The sequence below is a fragment of the Dipodomys ordii genome, unplaced genomic scaffold, assembly GCF_000151885.1.
Source record: "Dipodomys ordii isolate 6190 unplaced genomic scaffold, Dord_2.0 Scaffold11, whole genome shotgun sequence".
In the NCBI taxonomy this organism is placed as follows: Eukaryota; Metazoa; Chordata; class Mammalia; order Rodentia; family Heteromyidae; genus Dipodomys; species Dipodomys ordii.
The window spans coordinates 2,642,492-2,659,440 of record NW_012267227.1 but is presented as its reverse complement, the minus strand read 5'-3'; the positions used below and the strand labels follow the sequence as shown (position 1 = coordinate 2,659,440).

At 52.0% G+C, this 16,949-nt stretch overlaps 1 protein-coding gene across 1 annotated transcript in view; it reads left to right on the top strand.

The window, feature by feature from the left end:
• Plekho2 (pleckstrin homology domain containing, family O member 2) overlaps window positions 1-16,128 on the top strand; it is a 29,805-nt gene extending 13,677 nt beyond the window's left edge. Inside the window, exons 3-6 of the mRNA XM_013010235.1 lie at window positions 4,726-4,842; window positions 11,649-11,753; window positions 12,649-12,747; window positions 14,254-16,128. Coding sequence (XP_012865689.1) covers window positions 4,726-4,842; window positions 11,649-11,753; window positions 12,649-12,747; window positions 14,254-15,258 — 1,326 coding nt within the window. The 3' untranslated portion in view covers window positions 15,259-16,128. The remainder of the gene's footprint in view (window positions 1-4,725; window positions 4,843-11,648; window positions 11,754-12,648; window positions 12,748-14,253) is intronic.
• Window positions 16,129-16,949: the final 821 nt, after the last annotated feature.

Below are 16,949 nucleotides of genomic sequence, written 5' to 3'. Positions count from 1 at the left end.
CCACATAAGCAAAAAGAAAAAAGCTGGAAGTGGCACTGTGGCTCAAGTGGTAGAGCACTAGCCTTGAGCTGAAGAGCTGAGGGATAGCGCCCAGGCCCAGAGTTCAGGCCCCACCACTGACCCCCAAAAAAACCCAAAAAACAAAACAAAACTGAGAGGCAGAGCTAGGCCCTGAATTCAAGCCACAAGGTGACAAAAACCAAACCAAACCAAAAAAAAAACAAAAACAACCAAACAAAAACCCACAACAACTAAGCTGTAAGTGGAAGTGTAACTCAAGTGGTAGAGCATTAGCCTTGAGTGAAAAAGCTAGTAAGTAAGAGCTGGAGGCTCTTGAAGCCCCAGTCCTGACAAGAGAGAGAGAGGGAGAGAGAGAAAGAGAGGTGAACATAAACAGTAGCTATGGTATGGAAAAAGTAAATGGGTTTGCAAAGCAAGGAACAAGTGTGATCTACCTTAACAATGGTAAAGTTAAGGCCTCTGGCAGCACTTGGCCTATCAGGCCATGCTGACAGAAAGCAGCTGACCAAATGCTTCTCAGTATCAAAAAACAGCTCAGTACTGACCATCTGTGGAGCTGCAGGAGCCTGGCCGAAGCCCGACCACACGATCTGGATGGAAACTCAGAGCTGGAAAAGGTTCCAGAGAGGACAGTGATGACGAAGCTCCCTATCATGTGGGGAATCTAGAGGCTTCTAAGAATGAAGCAAACTGAACTGAGTCAACTCCTGGAGAGGATAAAGCTTGAAGAAGTTATGGGAACAATGTGTTTTTTGAAAATTCTTTGTTTTTTTGTTTTTGTTTATTATTTTGTCGGTCCTGAGGCTTGAACTCTGGGCCTGGGTACTGTCCTCAAGCTCCTTTTGCTCAAGGTCTAACAGTCTACTAGTTGAGCCACAGCACCACTGCTGGCTCTTTCCATGATTTAATTGGAGATATGAGTTTTGCAGACTTTACTGCCCCCCGCTGGCTTGGAATCAAGATCCTCATATCTCAGCCTCCTGAGCAGCTAAGATTACAGGCATGAGCCACTGGTGCCTGGCTTGAAAATTCTTCTGTTTATGGATCTCATAAAATCTAAATCTCTTTATATATTTATATATTTAGTCGGTCGTGGGGCTTGAACTCTGGGCTTGGACACTGTCCCTGCGCTCTCTAGCTCAAGACGAGCGCTGTACCACTTGAGCCACAGCGCTACTTCCAGTTTTCTAGTGCTTTATTAGAGATAAGAGTCTCACGGACTTTCCTGCCCAGGCTGGCTTTGAATCACGATCCTCAGATCTCAGCCTCCTGAGTAGCTAGGATTACAGGCATGAGCCATCGGTGCCTGGCAAAATCTCTTAATATTTTTAAGCTCAAGTTCCTTGGACATTGCAACTCTTTTCAGTTTTTCCTTAAACAGAATTCATTCTTTGTAGCTAACTAAACTAAGGAAGTCAGAGAGGGGCTGGGAAGGTGGCTCAGTGGTAGAGCGCTTGCCTTGCATGCATGAGGCCCTGGGTTTGATTCCTCAGCAACACATAAGCAAAAAGAAAAAAAAAGCCGGAAGTGGCACTGTGGCTGAAGTGGTAGAGTGCTAGCCTTGAGCTGAAGAGCTGAGGGACAGAGTTCAGGCCCCACGACTGGACCAAAAAAAAAAAAAAGAGAGAGAGAGAGAATAAAGTTTGGAACAAAGGTTAATAAAATCCTTTGCTGAGTGGGGGAAGGGGAGAGGAGGAAGAGGAGGAGAACAACAAAGACAAAGACCAAGAAAGTTGGGCTGGGAATATGGCTCAGTGGTAGAGTGCTTGCCTATCATGCATGAAGCCCTGGGTTCAATCCCTTAGTACCACATAAAGAGAAAAAGCCGGAAGTGGCGCTATGGCTCAAGTGGTAGAGTGCTAGACTTGAGCAGAGAGGCTCAGGGACAGAGCCCAGGCCCTGAGTGCAGGACCCAGGACTGGCAGAAAGGAAGAGAGAGAGAGCCCAAGAAAGCCAAGAGTAGTAGTCCAAACCTGTAACCTGTAATTCTAGCACTTGGGGAGGCTAAGGTGGGACAATCTGAAGTTCCAGGACCATCTGGGCTACATAGTGAGATCCTGTCTCAAAAACAACAACAACAAAAAACTTTAGGGACAACACTTAGACCCTGAGTTCAAGCCCCACCACCAACAAAAACAAGACTGGGCACAGTGGTTCATGCCTGCAGTCCCAATTACAAGAGGCCACAGGTGGAAGGATTGCAGTCCAAGGCTCGCTTTGGTCCAAAACACAAAACCTTATCAGAAACACAAATGAAGCAAATAGAGCTCGAGTCATGACTCAAGTGGTAGAGCACCTGCCTAGCAAGCATGAGGCCTTGGGTCTAAACCCAGTATTACCAAAAAGACAAAAATAAAAGGGTACTGAGCACCAGGCTTCACCCCCAGAAATGTTGGGTGGTGATCCTCAAACTTTCACATACTAAAGGGTCATTGGAGGACTAGTTAAAACTCACATTACTACCAGATGCTGTTGGATCACCTATAAATCCTAGCTACTTAGGAGGCTGAGATCTGATAATCGAGGTTCCAAGCCAGCCCAGGCAGGAAAGTTCATTCACCACCAAAGAGTTAGAAGTGGAGCTGGGGCGTCAAGTAGTAGAGCACTAGCCTTGAGGAAATAGCTCCGGGAAAGCACCCTAGGCCTAAGTTCAAACCCCATGACCATCACGCACGCGCATGCGTGCACACACACACACACACACACACACACACACATCACCTCACATTGCCAGACCTATGCCCCTAGGTTTATGATTCAATAGGGCTTCTGTATAAGAGTTTTATGTTTCTAGCAAATTCTTAGGTTGTACTGATGCTGCTGGCCTAGGCGCCACATTGGGAGAAGCTCTGGCATAGAGCAGCATACTGAGAAGATGCTGCTCACACCTTGGGCTGGGTGATGTGTGGTGTACAGCAGAGACCCTCGCTTGGCTCAGGCCTGTGGCTTGGGGCTGGCCCCTAGGGAAAGACACTTCCCCTCTAGCCTCATTCCCTCTGTCAAAAAGAGATAGACACTGAGGCTCTGGGCTTTCAGGGGCCTTGGGGGGCCTAGGAGAACCTAGTATGCAGAAGTGCTTACTAGGTATCAGAGTCCTTTTCCCTTTTCTTTTTTCTTTCTGGCCAATCCTGGGGCTTGAACTCAGGGACTGGGCTCTGTCCTTCTGTTGCTCAGGATTAGCGCTCTACCACTTGGGCCACAGTGCCACTTCCAGCTTTTTCTGGAATTGAACTTAGGGCTTCTTGCATGGGTAGGCAAGCACTTTACCACTAAGCCACATTCCTAGCCCTCCTTTTCTTTTTCTTCTCTTTTTTCTTTTCTTTATCTTTCTTTCCTTCTTTCTCTCCTTCCTTCCTTCCTTCCCTCCTTCCTTCCTTCCTTCTCCCTTCCTTTTCTTTTTGTGTATATAGGTCCTAGGGCTTGAACTCAGATCCTGATCACTATCCCTGAGCTTTTTTGCTCAAAGTTAGCATTTGAGCCACAACTCCACTTTCAGCCTTTTTTTTTTTTTTTGTCATGGGGCCTGAACTCTGGGCCTGGATGCTGTCCCTCAGCAATTCAGCTCAAGGCTAGTGCTCTACCACTTGAGCCACAGGGCCACTTCCAGCTTTTTCTGCTCATGTGGTGCTGAGGAATCGAACCCAGCGTCTCAGGCATGCAAAGCAAGCTCACTGAGCCACCTTCCCAGCCCTACTTCCAGCCTTTTGATGGTTAACTAGAGATAAAGAATCTCATGGGCCAGACGCCAGTGGCTCACGCCTGTAATCCTAGCTACTCTGAAGGCTGAGATCTGAGGATTGAGGTTCAAAGCCAGCTCCTGCAAGAACGTCTGTAAGACCCTTATCTCCAATTAACCACCAGAAAGCTGGAAGTGGCGCTGTGGCTCAAGTGGTAGAGCGCTAGCCTTGAGCTGAAGAGCTGAGGGACAGCGCCCAGGCCCAGAGTTCAGGCCCCACAACTGACAAAAAAAACAACAATCTCATAGATTTTTCTGCCCTGACTGACTTGGAACATTGATCCCCAGAACTCAGTCTCCTGAGTAGCGAGGATTGAGACACCAGTGCCCAGCTTCCCTATGATCGTGCAGATTCTCTTCTCCCTTTTTTTTTTTTTTTTTTTTGGGTCCGGTCGTGGGGCCTGAACTCTGGGCCTGGGCGCTGTCCCTCAGCTCTTCAGCTCAAGGCTAGTGCTCTACCACTTGAGCTACAGCGCCACTTCCGGCTTTTTTCTTTTTGCTTATGTGGTGCTGAGGAATCGAACCCAGGGCCTCGAGTATGCAAGGCAAGAACTCTACCACTGAGCCACCTTCCCAGCCCTCTCTTCTCCTTTTGTGACATCCTGCATCCCTTTTTTAGTCTACCTTCTCTACAAATCTCTGCCGGGCCTCTGGGCCTATATAAATTCCCAGGTATCCTTTCTAAGTCTCTTCCACTTTCTCTCTATTTGTATCTCTGGCCTTAGGTACAATGGACCCAGCCCTAGACACATGCCTGCCCCCAGAATGTATGTCCCATTTCTTTTAGGGATGGTGAGTTTTGTGGGCACCCTTTAAAGAGTACATGCACACCAGAGTCTGAATACCATAATTTGGTGACGTGATGTCTTCTCTGAGTAGGATCTAGGTCTGGAGTATGGCCTGGGTGGCTGAGTATCTGGGTGGGTCTGGCTCCTGCCAGCTCATATCCTTTGTTTCTCTCCCCTCAGGATGAGCAGAAGTGTGTGGAGACTGTGGAACTGGGCAGCTATGAGAAGTGTCAGGACCTCCGTGCCCTCCTGAAGCGGAAGCATCGCTTTATCCTCCTGCGATCCCCAGGGAACAAGGTAAGAGAGAATGCCTGCTGCTGACTGTCTCTCTCTCTCTCAAGGCCAAGATCTGTCTAAGATCACACTGGGGATAAAGGCAAGGCTGGCCCAACCACTCAAAGCAGCCTGCAGATTCCCTGTTGAATGGACTGAGGTGCAAACGCAGGAACAGATTGGACCTTCTGTCCATTCTATCTTGGAGCCACCCAGTCCCTAGTTGATGGACAATGCACTTAGAGTCTGCTGAGATCTCTTCTTTCCTTCCCTCAGGACTCCAGCCCATAGTTGCAAGTAGCTGTTGGAGGTGGGTCCTTGGCCCTCCCCTGTACCCTGGATACAGGAGGCCTTTGGCTGAGCTTGCTGTAGATGACTCCACCCTGCCAGGCCTGCAGCACCTTAGAGTCTAGGACAGAGGCAAGGGCGTGGCCTTTCCTTTATCTCCCTCCTCTCGACTCCTCTTGGTTCCAGGGCTAGGAGGCTGCAGCTCTGTCCTTTCTTGGCTATAGCTGGGAAAGATCACGAACCTGAGAGATTCTTTCCCTTGAGTGCAGATAGTTTGCTGTTTGTACCACTTTTCCCTGGTGGGAGTCTGGCAGGTGTTGCCCCAGGGTGTAATTTCACAGATGTCAGGAGGAGAGGGGGATCAGATTTGAGGCTGGCAGCGGAGTCCAGCACCTCCTGCCAGTTCCCTTCCCTCCACACCTCACCCTAAACTCTGCATGTCACCAGGTGCCTTGTATAGTTGGGGCTGACTCACAGAGAATAGGGAGGTAGGGAGCAGGTCTGGTCTGGGCCTGCTGGAGCCATTTCATTTCTCTTCTAGTTTTAGAGGGAAGAACCCAAGCTTCTGTGGTCTCTGGAAAGAGACCATAATGCTTTATCAATCCACGCTGCAGAGGGCAGGGCAGGGGAAGTAGGCTGTAGAATTCTAATACTGGGTATTAGTTGGGAATACCCATGCCCAAGGGAAGAGCCATGGGTCTTTTTTTTCTTGTTGTTTGTTCATTTGTGTGCTGGTATTAGAGCTTAAACTCAGGCCTGCATACTATCACTTGGCTTTTTTACTCACGGTTGGTGCTCTACCACTTGAGCCACAACTCCACTTGCAGTTTTTTTTTTGCTAGTTAATTGGAGATAAAAGTCTCCCAGACTTCCCTGCTGGGGCTGGCTTCAAACTGAGAATCTCAGATCTCAGCTTCCTGAGTAGCGAGGAATACAGGGGGGAGCCACTGTCACCCTGCATAGGTTTATACTGTTCTGAGAGTTCATGGGCTGAGCCCACGATTACAATATCTGCTGTTCAGGGCTCTTTGAGGACACAAGTCACATTTCTGGTCTCTCAGACCCTGTAGGCTTTACTGTATCCTGGAGACCTGCCGATCTTTGAGTGGATGCTGTATACGTGTCTGTGTGAGAGAGGCAAATTGCATGTCTGCTGTGTGCCAGTCCTGTGGTCATGTGCATGTCACCGAGACATGGTTCTGCTGGGGTCTTTGTGTGGGTGTCACTTGGTGTGCCTGTGTGGGGAGGAGGGGACTTGTCTCAGTCCTCTACCCATGCTGCTTTGTGACCCACTTCCATTCCCTACCCCTGAGGGTTGTTGTCCACTACCTGGGTCAGGCCCAGCTCTGGGTAGGACATTACCTTCAGAGAGGCCTGATTATTGCAGCTGAGCTCTCAGCTTCTTCAGCCACCCCGTCTCTTCCGTCTCCTTACCCTGCCTAGAGTTCAGATTGGCTCTGAGACTAGCGATGGAGCTATATGAAGGCAGCAATGGTGGCCTCAGGGGGAAAGGCCCCCCTCGATCCTCCTCGCCACCCCAGCTCAGTTTGAGGGCTTTCCCAGAGGCCAGATGGTAGACTGGCCCAGAGCATCCTCTCCTCAGTGTCCTCTTGGCTGCCTTTCTCATCACCCTGGGTGTTCCCCATCCTTCAGCACAGCCTCCAGTAAGGCCGGGAGGTCATGTGACCCTGGCTGTCTGGTCCTGAGGCCGCCTTTTTCCTCTCTAATCAAATAAACAAAGACTCCAGTGTCTTGCATGGCCCTCTCCCTCTGCCTCTCCATCCCCACGCCCCTGCCCATGAGGTCACAGGCGGCCGCTGCCAGGAAGCAGGGTGGCCACTGCTGGGCCTGGCTGTCCTGCTGGTCTTGGCCAGCTTGGCTCTTTCCTCTTTCCTGCCTCCTCTCGTCCCCCTCCGCCCCCCCTTTCCTCTCTGCCCTTCTGCCCTTCCCCCTTTCCCAGGCCTGAGGGCCTATTCTGTGGCCTGTCTTATTAGCATCTAAGTTTGTAGCCAGGCCTCTGTTCTTGGACAGGCATGTGGCAGGGACCTGTGTAGCTTCGGCCCTTCAAGACATGGCCCCTTTTCTGCGTTTGTTGTAGTTGTCTCTCTTCCAGTCATGCTTGTGGAATGCTTCAGAATGCTTCAGGGTAGAGCTGTAACCTGTGGGCTCTTCCCTGAGGACATTTCCTTCTCAGGCAGCCAGTACTTTCCCAGAACACACCGCAGCCTCAGGTAGGCTCAGCCAGTGGGCAAAGGCCAGAGCACGAGTTGGATCTGATAGTTCTGTTTTTGTAGTTTTGTTCCGTGCACACATGCCAGTGCCAGTACTACTGGGGCTTGATCCTCAGGGCCAAAGCATTATTCTGGAGTTTTATTGCGCAAGGCTAGCACTCTACCACTTAAATCAGAACTCCACTTTCGGCTTTTTTGCTGCTTCATTGGAGATAAAAAAAAATCTCCAGGCCTTTCCTGCCCCAGCTGGCTTTGAACTGCAATCCTCAGATCTCAGCCTGTAGAGTAGTGAGGATTAGAGGTGCGAGTCTTGGCACCCCACAACACTTGTGGCTTTTGGGTGGTTAACTGCAGACAACTTAGCCCTGGTTGGCTTCAAACCAGGATCCTCAGATGTCAGCCTCCCGAGCAGCTAGGATTAAAGTCTTGAGCCACCAGTGCAGGGACCAGACCCAATCCACGGGACTCTTCCCTGCCCCTCTGTTGCTCTAGGCTTCCATGTATGTCTTCAGCTCTCTGGGGTGCTGAGTCCTGCCCCAGCGTGGCCCCATCCCTTGCTCCCTTGCTCAGAGCTCCTGGATGGGAGCAGCAGCTGGGGTCATTGGGGCTAGCTTTGTGTCCCCTTTCCCAGCACGCGAGTGAATGGCCCTTGCAGGAGACCTTCCCCCTCTGTCCCCCCCTCCCCTGGTGGATGCAGTGTGGTCCCTCCCTGAGCCCCAGCAGCCCTGATCGCTGAGCTGAGAGGCAGTTGCCAAGGTGTCCTGGAGTTTCTGACTTAACTGCAGATCTACTGCCAGGGTTGAATTTACCCTGCTCATGCAAATGAGCAGTTGGCTCTGCATAGTGTGCAGGGGGGACCCTGGGAGCCCCGTATGAGAAGGAGGTGGCGCTGCCAGGAGGAAGTTATATAATGAGGATGCCGAGGGGCCAGGCCAGGCACACAGCGGTATTACATAACTGGGAGAGTTGGGGGAGGGGAGGCTGGGCTATCTAACACCAGGGCGGGGGATGGGCAGGCTGGCCACGGACAACAAAGAACTAGGGCACTTTGAGGTCAAGGAATAGGCAGCTGTCCAAAAAGGGGCTAAGGAAAGGAGTACTGGGCCAGTTCATTCATTTTTTTGGTTCATTCATTCAGTAACTAATTACCTTGGGCCTACTATGTGTCTGGCTTGAAACCCTGTCTGATTCCCTCCCCATCACTTGGAAGTAATCTGTGTTAACCCATTTTTCAGATGAGGAAACTGGGATTGTTTGTAAGGAAGTGAAGCAACAGCATTAATTGGTGTTATCAGCATTCACTCAATTCAGCCCCCAGTTTAGCATTTTGGATATTTCTGGATAGGGGATACTGGGGTTTGAACTCAGATCTTGTTCGTGCTAGACAGGCACATTCCATTACTTGAGCCACACCTCCAACCCTTTATGCTTTGGGTCATTTTTCAGATATGGTCTCATGTTTTGTCTAACCAAGCCTCAGATTGCAATCTTCCTGCAATGCCTCCCACTTAGCTGGGATTACAGACTTGAGCCAGTAGGCCAGAGGAGATATATCTTTTTTTTTAATTGTGGCCATAGCTGGGAATGTGGCTTAGTGGTAGAATGCTTGCCTAACATGCATGAAGTCCTGGGTTCAATTCCTTAGTACCATATACATAGAAAAGGCTGGAAATGGCACTGTGACTCAAGGGGTAGGATTGCTACCCTTGAGGAAAAGAAGCTCCCGACAGTGCCCTTCAAACCCCAGGATTGGCCAAAATAAATAAATAAGTAAATTATAGTTATATACACATAACATAAAATCCTAGCTACTCAGAGGACTGAGATCTGAGGGTCGCGGTTCGAAGCCAGTCCAGGCAGAGAAGCCCCATGAGATTATTATTTTAACATCTTAACTATCTTATTTTATTTATTTATTTTTGTTGGTTGTGGGGCCTGAACTCTGGGCCTGGACGCTGTCCCTCAGCTCTTCAGCTCAAGGCTAGTGCTGAGGAATCGAACCCAGGGCCTCAGGCATGCAAGGCAAGCGCTCTACCACTGAGCCACCTTCCCAGCCCTTACTTGGCTTTTTTCATTCACTGCTGATACTCTACCACTTGGAGCCATACCTCTAGGACAGCATTTTGCTGATTAATTGAAGATAGAGTCATACAAACATCACTGCTGGGATGGCTAAAAGATGTGATCCTCAGATCCCAGCCTAACTGTCTAGGATTAAAAGCATGAGCTACTAGTGCTTGGCCTTTTTACTCTCGGACTCTGTGATATGAACAACTCTAGATAATAGGTTGAAAGAACCATACCGTCTTTGTTGTCTTTTTTCGTCAGCCGTGGGGCTTGATCTCTGGACCTGGGTGCTGTTCCTGAGCTCTTCAGCTCAAGGCAAGTACTCTGCCACTTGAGCCACAGTACCACTTCTGGTTTTCTGGTGGTTAGTTGGAGATAAGAGTCTCAAGGACTTTCCTGCCTGGGCTGGCTTTGAACTGTGATCCTTAGATCTCAGCCCCTTGAGTAGTTAGGATTATAGGCAGGAGCCACTGGTGCCGGGCTGTTCAGTTACTTTTTGACCCCAGAGCCTTACATGAGGCCCAAATACTTTCTTTGGGTTTTTTTTTTTTTTTTGGTCAGTCACAGGGCCTGGGTGCTATCTACTTCCAGTTTTTTGGTGATCAATTGGAGATGACTCACACAGGTTTTTGTGCCTCGGCTGGACTTTGAACCATGATCCTCAGATTTCAGCCTCCTGAGTAGCTAGGATTACAAATGTGAATCATCAGCACCCAGCCCATTTTTTTTTAATGCTCCCTGAGGCAGATATGGTGCTGTTCTCTTATGGCTGAAGAAACTGAGGCCCAAGATGAGCTGTTACTGGTGACCTGTCCATCTTGGAGGCCCCAGTGGCCAACGTAACCATGCTGCATGGCATCACTCCTGCCATCATCCTTCCTACCATTGGGCCTGGCAGGGCCAGGGCTCTGAGCTGCCTTCCATTCTGACATAGGCTCAGGGCTGTCCCTCTAATATGTGAGCCACACCTCAACTTCTGGGATTCAGGAGTCAAGAAGTCAAGAGGAGTCTACTAGACGCCATGTCGACCAAATGTCATTGTACCCATGGGCCTCTCTCTTCATCTGCATGATCAGGGGTTGGAATTGGCTTCCTGATGCCCTTTTCTTTTCTTTTCTTTTCTGTTGGCTGTGGGGCTTGAACTCTGGGCCTGGACACTGTCCCTGCACTCTTCAGCTCAAGACTAGAGCTCTACCACTTGAGTCACAGTACCACTTCGGTTTTCTGGCAGTTTATTGGAGATAAGAGCCTCAAGGACTTTCCTGCCCGGCTGGCTTTGAACCACGATCCTCAGATCTCAGCCTCCTGAGTAGCTAGGATTACAGGCTTGAGCCACCAATGCCTGGCTTTGATGCTCCCTTTTTTTTCTGGGGTCCAGTCGTGGGGCCTGAACTCTGGGCCTGGGCACTGTCCGTCTGCTCTTCAGCTCAAGGCTAGCGCTCTACCACTTGAGCCACAGAGCCACTTCCGGCTTTTTTCTTTTTGCTTCTGTGGTGCTGAGGAATCGAACCCAGGCCCTCATGCATGCAAGGCAAGCGCTCTACCACTGAGCCACCTTCCCAGCCCTGATGCCCTTTTCTTTAAAGCCTGTAATTCAAGGCCGGAAAGAACCTGGAGTTTCAGGAGTTGGGGTATAATTTTCACTTAAGGTCAGAGCTGGGTTTGGGACCCAGTGTGGAGCTAAGGGTGGTCCTAATTCCTGAACACCCTTCATGCCCATCACCTTTGATAGTACACTCACCTTATTGTTGAGTATTGACTAGAACTATTCCTACTTGAAGAGAACTGAAGCCAGAGTTCAGGCAGCTGTCTGGGGTAGTCCTGGCAAGCCAGAACCAGATCAGAACTCTCCACGGGCCAGGGTGCTTCTGTCCAAGCCTCTGGAAGTGGTAGCCTGGGAGAGATCCCCTTTTCTGCTGGGTCTGTCCACACTTTAGATCCCCTTTTCTGCTGGGTCTGTCCACACTTGTCCCCAAGATCTGGTACCAGATCTTTTTGTTGTGAGGTCATTTTGGTTTGACTTTGAAAACTGGGGATAGGAAGCTTCTACAGACCTTCAGTGTAGTGAGTGAGGTATGGTGGCACATGCCTGTAATCCCAGCACTCTGGGAAGCTAAAGTAGGGTGATGGTTGAGATTAAGGTCGGCCTGGGCTACATAGCAAGACTCTGTCTAAGCAACACAAAAGACCTCAAACGTGAGCCCCATAGATGCCTACCATCTAACCTACGTGTCTTTCTCAAAGGTCAGTGACATCAAATTCCAGGCACCCAGTGGGGAAGAGAAGGAATCCTGGATCAAAGCCCTCAATGAAGGAATTAACCGGGGCAAGAACAAAGCCTTCGATGAGGTAGGACAGTGTGGTGTGGTTGGTTCTGAGTCCTCTGGCCCACCTATGCGTGGTCTGGGAGAGGATCTGCCTACTTTACCCAGACCACCCTTTAATTATGCTGCTGCTCTACACCCTGGGCCTTACTTCAGCTAATCCTCACCATAGCTTCTCAAAGTGGGTGGTGGATCCTGGGTGCCGGTGGCTCACGCCTGTAATCCTAGTTACTTCGGAAGCTAGAGCTCTACCACTCGAGCCATAGCTACACTTCCCACCTTTGTGGGATAGTTAAATGAAAACAATACTTTCCTGCTTGGGCTGGCTTCGACACACAATCCTCATCTTAGCCTCCTGAGTAGCTAAAATGACAGGCATGAGCCACCTATGCCTCGTTTCCCATGTGAAGCTTACTCTGGCTTTCTAGCTACCCCTGGCCCCCTTTCCTGGTCCTCAGAGAAGAGCTGCTGCCCTCTATGCAGTCAGACCTAACCAGTAGAGACTTGGTTCTCTCTGGGTAATCCTCAGGGAGCGGCGAGCGTGGCCGGGGCCAGGGCAGGCCTTTTCTGGAAACGAAATCTAGAGGGTAGCAATCTCATGGGCTTAGCTTCTCCCTACTTTCCAAAGCTGCTTAGATGTTTGAGGGGAAGTTCTGAGAGCCCATATTTAGGCAGCAAAACTGAGATAAACAGGGCAGCTGCAGAGAATAAGAGAGCTTCAGACTTAGCATAGGGTCCACCAGTGGCAGCATGGCCAAGCCAGGCAGCAGAGGTATCTCATAGCGGGCTCCAATATTGGCCCTGCCAAGCAAGCATGAGGTACAGGGGTACCAGACCCTGCCAATGAGTTGGCGAAGTCAGTATTTCCCCTTCTCCCCAAAGGACTGGCTGGGGCTCACCTATTTCCCTCTCCCTCCTAGGTAAAGGTAGACAAGAGCTGTGCCCTGGAGCATGTGACAAGGGACCGCGTTCGTGGGGGCCAAAAACGCCGACCACCAACGAGAATCCACTTGAAGGAGGTAAGGTCTTGCCCTCAGTTTGGATGCTGGGAGATCTGGTGAGCCTGAGACCCCAGCTCCTTCAGGTGGCAGGCAGGCTCAGGACAACCTGTTTCCTGAGGCTCCCTGGAGCTGGGGACATTATCCTCAGGGGTCAGTTTGAGGCCGTGGGTAGGGCAGGTTGGGTTGAGGGGAAGGAAAAGGGGGCCCCCCTGGGAAGGAGTGGGGGAGGGGGCTCCCCTCATAGGCTGCAGGATGGGGTGAAGAGGGAGGGACCCATGGAAGAGAATGCAAAGCAGGACCCACCCTGGCTTATGCTTGAATGTGAGGAATGGACAGGTCAGGATGGTGGCCAGAGGTGGCACAGGGCTGGAGGGAGGCCCTGGGCCCACATAGTGAGGAGAGGAAAGGGGATGCCTCTTTCAGAGCAGTGGAGCTGATGCGGGGGAGGGTTCCAAAGGCAAGAGTGATTGGCTGGGAAGGTGGCTCAGTGGTAGAGCCTTGCATGCCTGAGGCCCTGGGTTCGATTCCTCAGCACCACATAAGCAAAAAGACAAAAAAAGCCGGAACTGGCGCTGTGGCTCAAGTGGTAGTGCTAGCCTTGAGCTGAAAAGCTGAGGGACAGCACCCAGGCCCAGAGTTCAGGCCCCACGACCGGATCCCCAAAGGCAAGGGTGACATTAGAGGCTGGAGTTGAGCAGCCAGGGAAGAAACAGCAAGGGGGGGCAGTGCATCCCCCGAGGGATGGGCATGGGTCCTGACAGCCACAAGTAGCAAGGAAAAGCAGGTGGCGACATTGACAGTTTTTTCGGAGAGGAGTCAGGACTGCTGTGGGGAACATTACTGTGGAGATCCCAGAGGGGAGGACCCATGGATAGGAAGGCTCCAAGGTCTCAGATGGGGCAGCTGAAGGAAAGGCGCTGCAGAGAGGAAATGAGGTCCCAGGGAGCATAGGACACCCCATCCTCGATGGGGTGGGGAGAGGGCAAGCCTTGGAGAGGGGGGCCTCACAAGAACTCAGAGATAGAGTGTGCAGATGTGTGTGCTCACACATGCACACATGTGTGTGTGCACATGCCTATATGCATGTGTGCATGCATGTGTTTACTGGGGGATATCTCCAGAACATGCGCTTCCTGGTGGTCTCCAGGGACATATAGAGCAGGTGTTGGCCAGATCATGAGTTGCTTGCAAAAGGGAGTGAGGGTCCCAGCTAGAGCCTCGAGTCTATGAGGGATCTTGGGAAAAGGCCTCCTGGCCAGCTCTGTTCCAGGCTCCCTGAGAAGATTCCCCACGACTGTGGGGCGGCTGGCTTTCTCCCCTGTGTCCCTAGGATAACATTAAGGGGGGTGGTGTGTGGGCGGCCACCTGATTGGTACCGCTGCCTTCTGGCAGTCAGAGCTGGGCAGGCATGGACTGGAGAGTGGGTAGATGGGTGGAACAGAAAGCTCCAGAAAGGGCTGCAGGAGTGAGGGGGCTTGACATACACTTGACACCTAGATACCATCCCCCCTCCCCTCCTATCAGGTGGCCAACGCAGCGTCTGATGGGATTTTACGCCTGGACCTGGATGTTCCAGACAGCGGGCCTCCTGTGTTTACCCCAGGCCATGACGTCAGCCCAGCCCAGCCCCGGGAGACGCCACAGCCTCCCATGCCTCCTGCCAAGCCTTCCCCAGCACTTGAGAGGACCAACCTTAGTGATGGGGTAGAGACTCCTGTGGGGGAGAGAACCCCAACCCCCATCTCAGCCAGCTCCGAGGGCCAAGAGGATTCAGAGACGCCGGTGGGGGAGGATGGTGGTTTGAAATTGCCCCCCAGCAACGTCTTGCCCGACAAACTAATGGTGAGCTGGGACAACTCCAGCTTTGAGGAGCCCCCTGCTCCTGAGGGCGCAGAACTGTCTCGGGTGCCCTCGTCTGACACTTTGGAGGCTACCCCCAGGGAGGGTAGGAAGCCCCCCGCACCCCCACCGAAAATCTTATCAGAGAAAATGAAGGCCTGCTTGAATGGGGTGGAAGTTTCTGGTCCAGCCCTCAGTCCTGGGGCCGCTGAGAACGCTGCGTCAGGCCCTGAGCAGGTCTCAGTGAACGGCATGGATGACAGTGCCGAGCCAAGCAAGCCAGCCCAGGCCAAGGGCACCCCAGAGACTTCCCCTCAGGATGCCGCCCCATCCCCAGCCCTGCCCCGCTGGGACTCGCCGCCTCCGTTCCATCCCCGCTGCTCCTCCCTTGGGAACTTGCTTGGAGAAGGTCCCCGGCATCCACAGCTGCCCAGGGAACAGCTGTATCGGGCCCAGCTGGAGGTGAAGGTGGCCTCAGAGAAGACGGAGAAACTGTTGAACAAAGTGCTGGGCAGCGAGCCACCCCCCGTGAGTGCGGAGACCTTGCTCAGCCAGGCCGTGGAGCAGCTGAGACAGGCCACTCAGGTCTTGCAGGAGATGAAGGATTTAGGAGAGCTCAACCCGGAAGCCTCTGGGCTAAGAGAGAAGCGGAAGGAGCTGGTGACCCTGTACAGGAGAAGCGCACCCTAGGCCTGTGGCACACAGACGCAAGCATCCTTGGGGTCATCGTATCTGTCACAGCCCAGCCCTGCTGAGAAATGCACCCATAGCCCAGGCTGTACAAGGACACCTGGGCACACTGGATTTGACGAGGACTTGAAGAATCTCCTGGGATCCTTCTTACCCTGACTTGACCGGTGGTGCCAGGTGCCACCCAGGGCCACTGTGGCTCCCTGGTCTGACCTGGCCTCCAGGCCTCTGGCTTGGATTGGTCCACACACTTAGGCCCTGTATGCTGTGTGCTTATTCCAAACGGCCCAGGGCTTTGGCACAGTGCTTGGGGTTTCTGGGGTTTCTCTGGGTCCCCACCCCTAGTAGTTTACATTCCTGACTTCTGAATAGAGCAGAGCTGAGCCCTCCCCCCCCACCCCCCACCCCCGCCTCGCTTTCCCCATCTCCAGATGTTCCTGGCAGCAGTTAGCCCCTCAGAGGCCTTTGGTCTAGGCTGTAGGGTCATCTGTCCAGCTGGGTGAAACCTAGAGTCCAGCTGGAGTCTTAAGCCAAATGATAAGCATCTTCCAGACGAAGCCCTTAGCTGTACGGCCTACTCTAGGCCTGTTTCCTTCCCTGCTGACCCCTCTGCTTTGATGAGTTGTGATGGGAAGCTCAGATCTGGAAGATTCTAGGGAGGAGAGGAACTCCAAGGGTCTCCTAGTCTCTGCTCCTAGACCAGTATTGCAGATTCCTGCCTAGGTAAACCTCAGAGTGGCCTGATGTTAGCAAGTGAAAAACTGGCCAGGCACCAGTAGTTCATGCCTAGCTACTCAGGAGGCTGAGATCTAGGGACAGCACTTAGGGCCTGGATTTTAAACCCCCAATTACATCATTAAAAAACAAAACAAGTCGGGCGCTGGCGGCTCACGCCTGTAATCCTAGCTACTCAGGAGGCTGAGATCTGAGGATCGCGGTTCAAAGCCAGCCCGGGCAGGAGAGACCGTGAGACTCTTATCTCCAATAAACCACCAGAAAACCGGAAGTGGCGCTGTAGCTCAAGTGGTAGAGCGCTAGCCTTGAGCTGAAGAGCTGAGGGACAGCGCCCAAGCCCAGAGTTCAAGCCCTACGACCGACAAAAAAAAAAAACAACTGAAAAACCTGTCCATAATGATTATAAATCAACCTTTAGAGTCCCACCTGTCCCCAGACTTTTGTACCTCTCAAATGAGATTTATCTGAGTCTTCGGGGTTCAACCCAAACAAATCCAGTATTCCTGTCATTTCTGTGCTTGCTAGAGTCTGAGACCAATCCCCAGGTCCCTCCTAAGGAGGGAGAGTATTTTCTTCTCTCTTTTCCTGGGCCGTTCCTGGTCCCAGTCCGCCCCTATGGCCCCTAGCTCTGGGAACTCACTCACCCAGCCTTCTCCCCTGCCTTCCTCCCGCCCCCAGCAGCTGGACTGAAGGTGGGGCCTGGGTTGGGAGGGGGGGGAAGGGAGGATCATTGCAGCAGGCCCTGGTCTTTCTGTCCACTTAGCCCACCCCAGCTACCAGCTGTGCCCACTGAGGCCTTCCAACACCGGTAGAAACCTGTCCTGAAAGGAGTCCATACCAGGCTGGGTGGAGATGAACAGCAAGACCACGGCTTCTGAGCCCTCATCACCCTGCCCCAAACAACACTCCTTAAACCCCCATGCCATAGTCTGCCTTTCCTCCATTTCCGAGAGTGT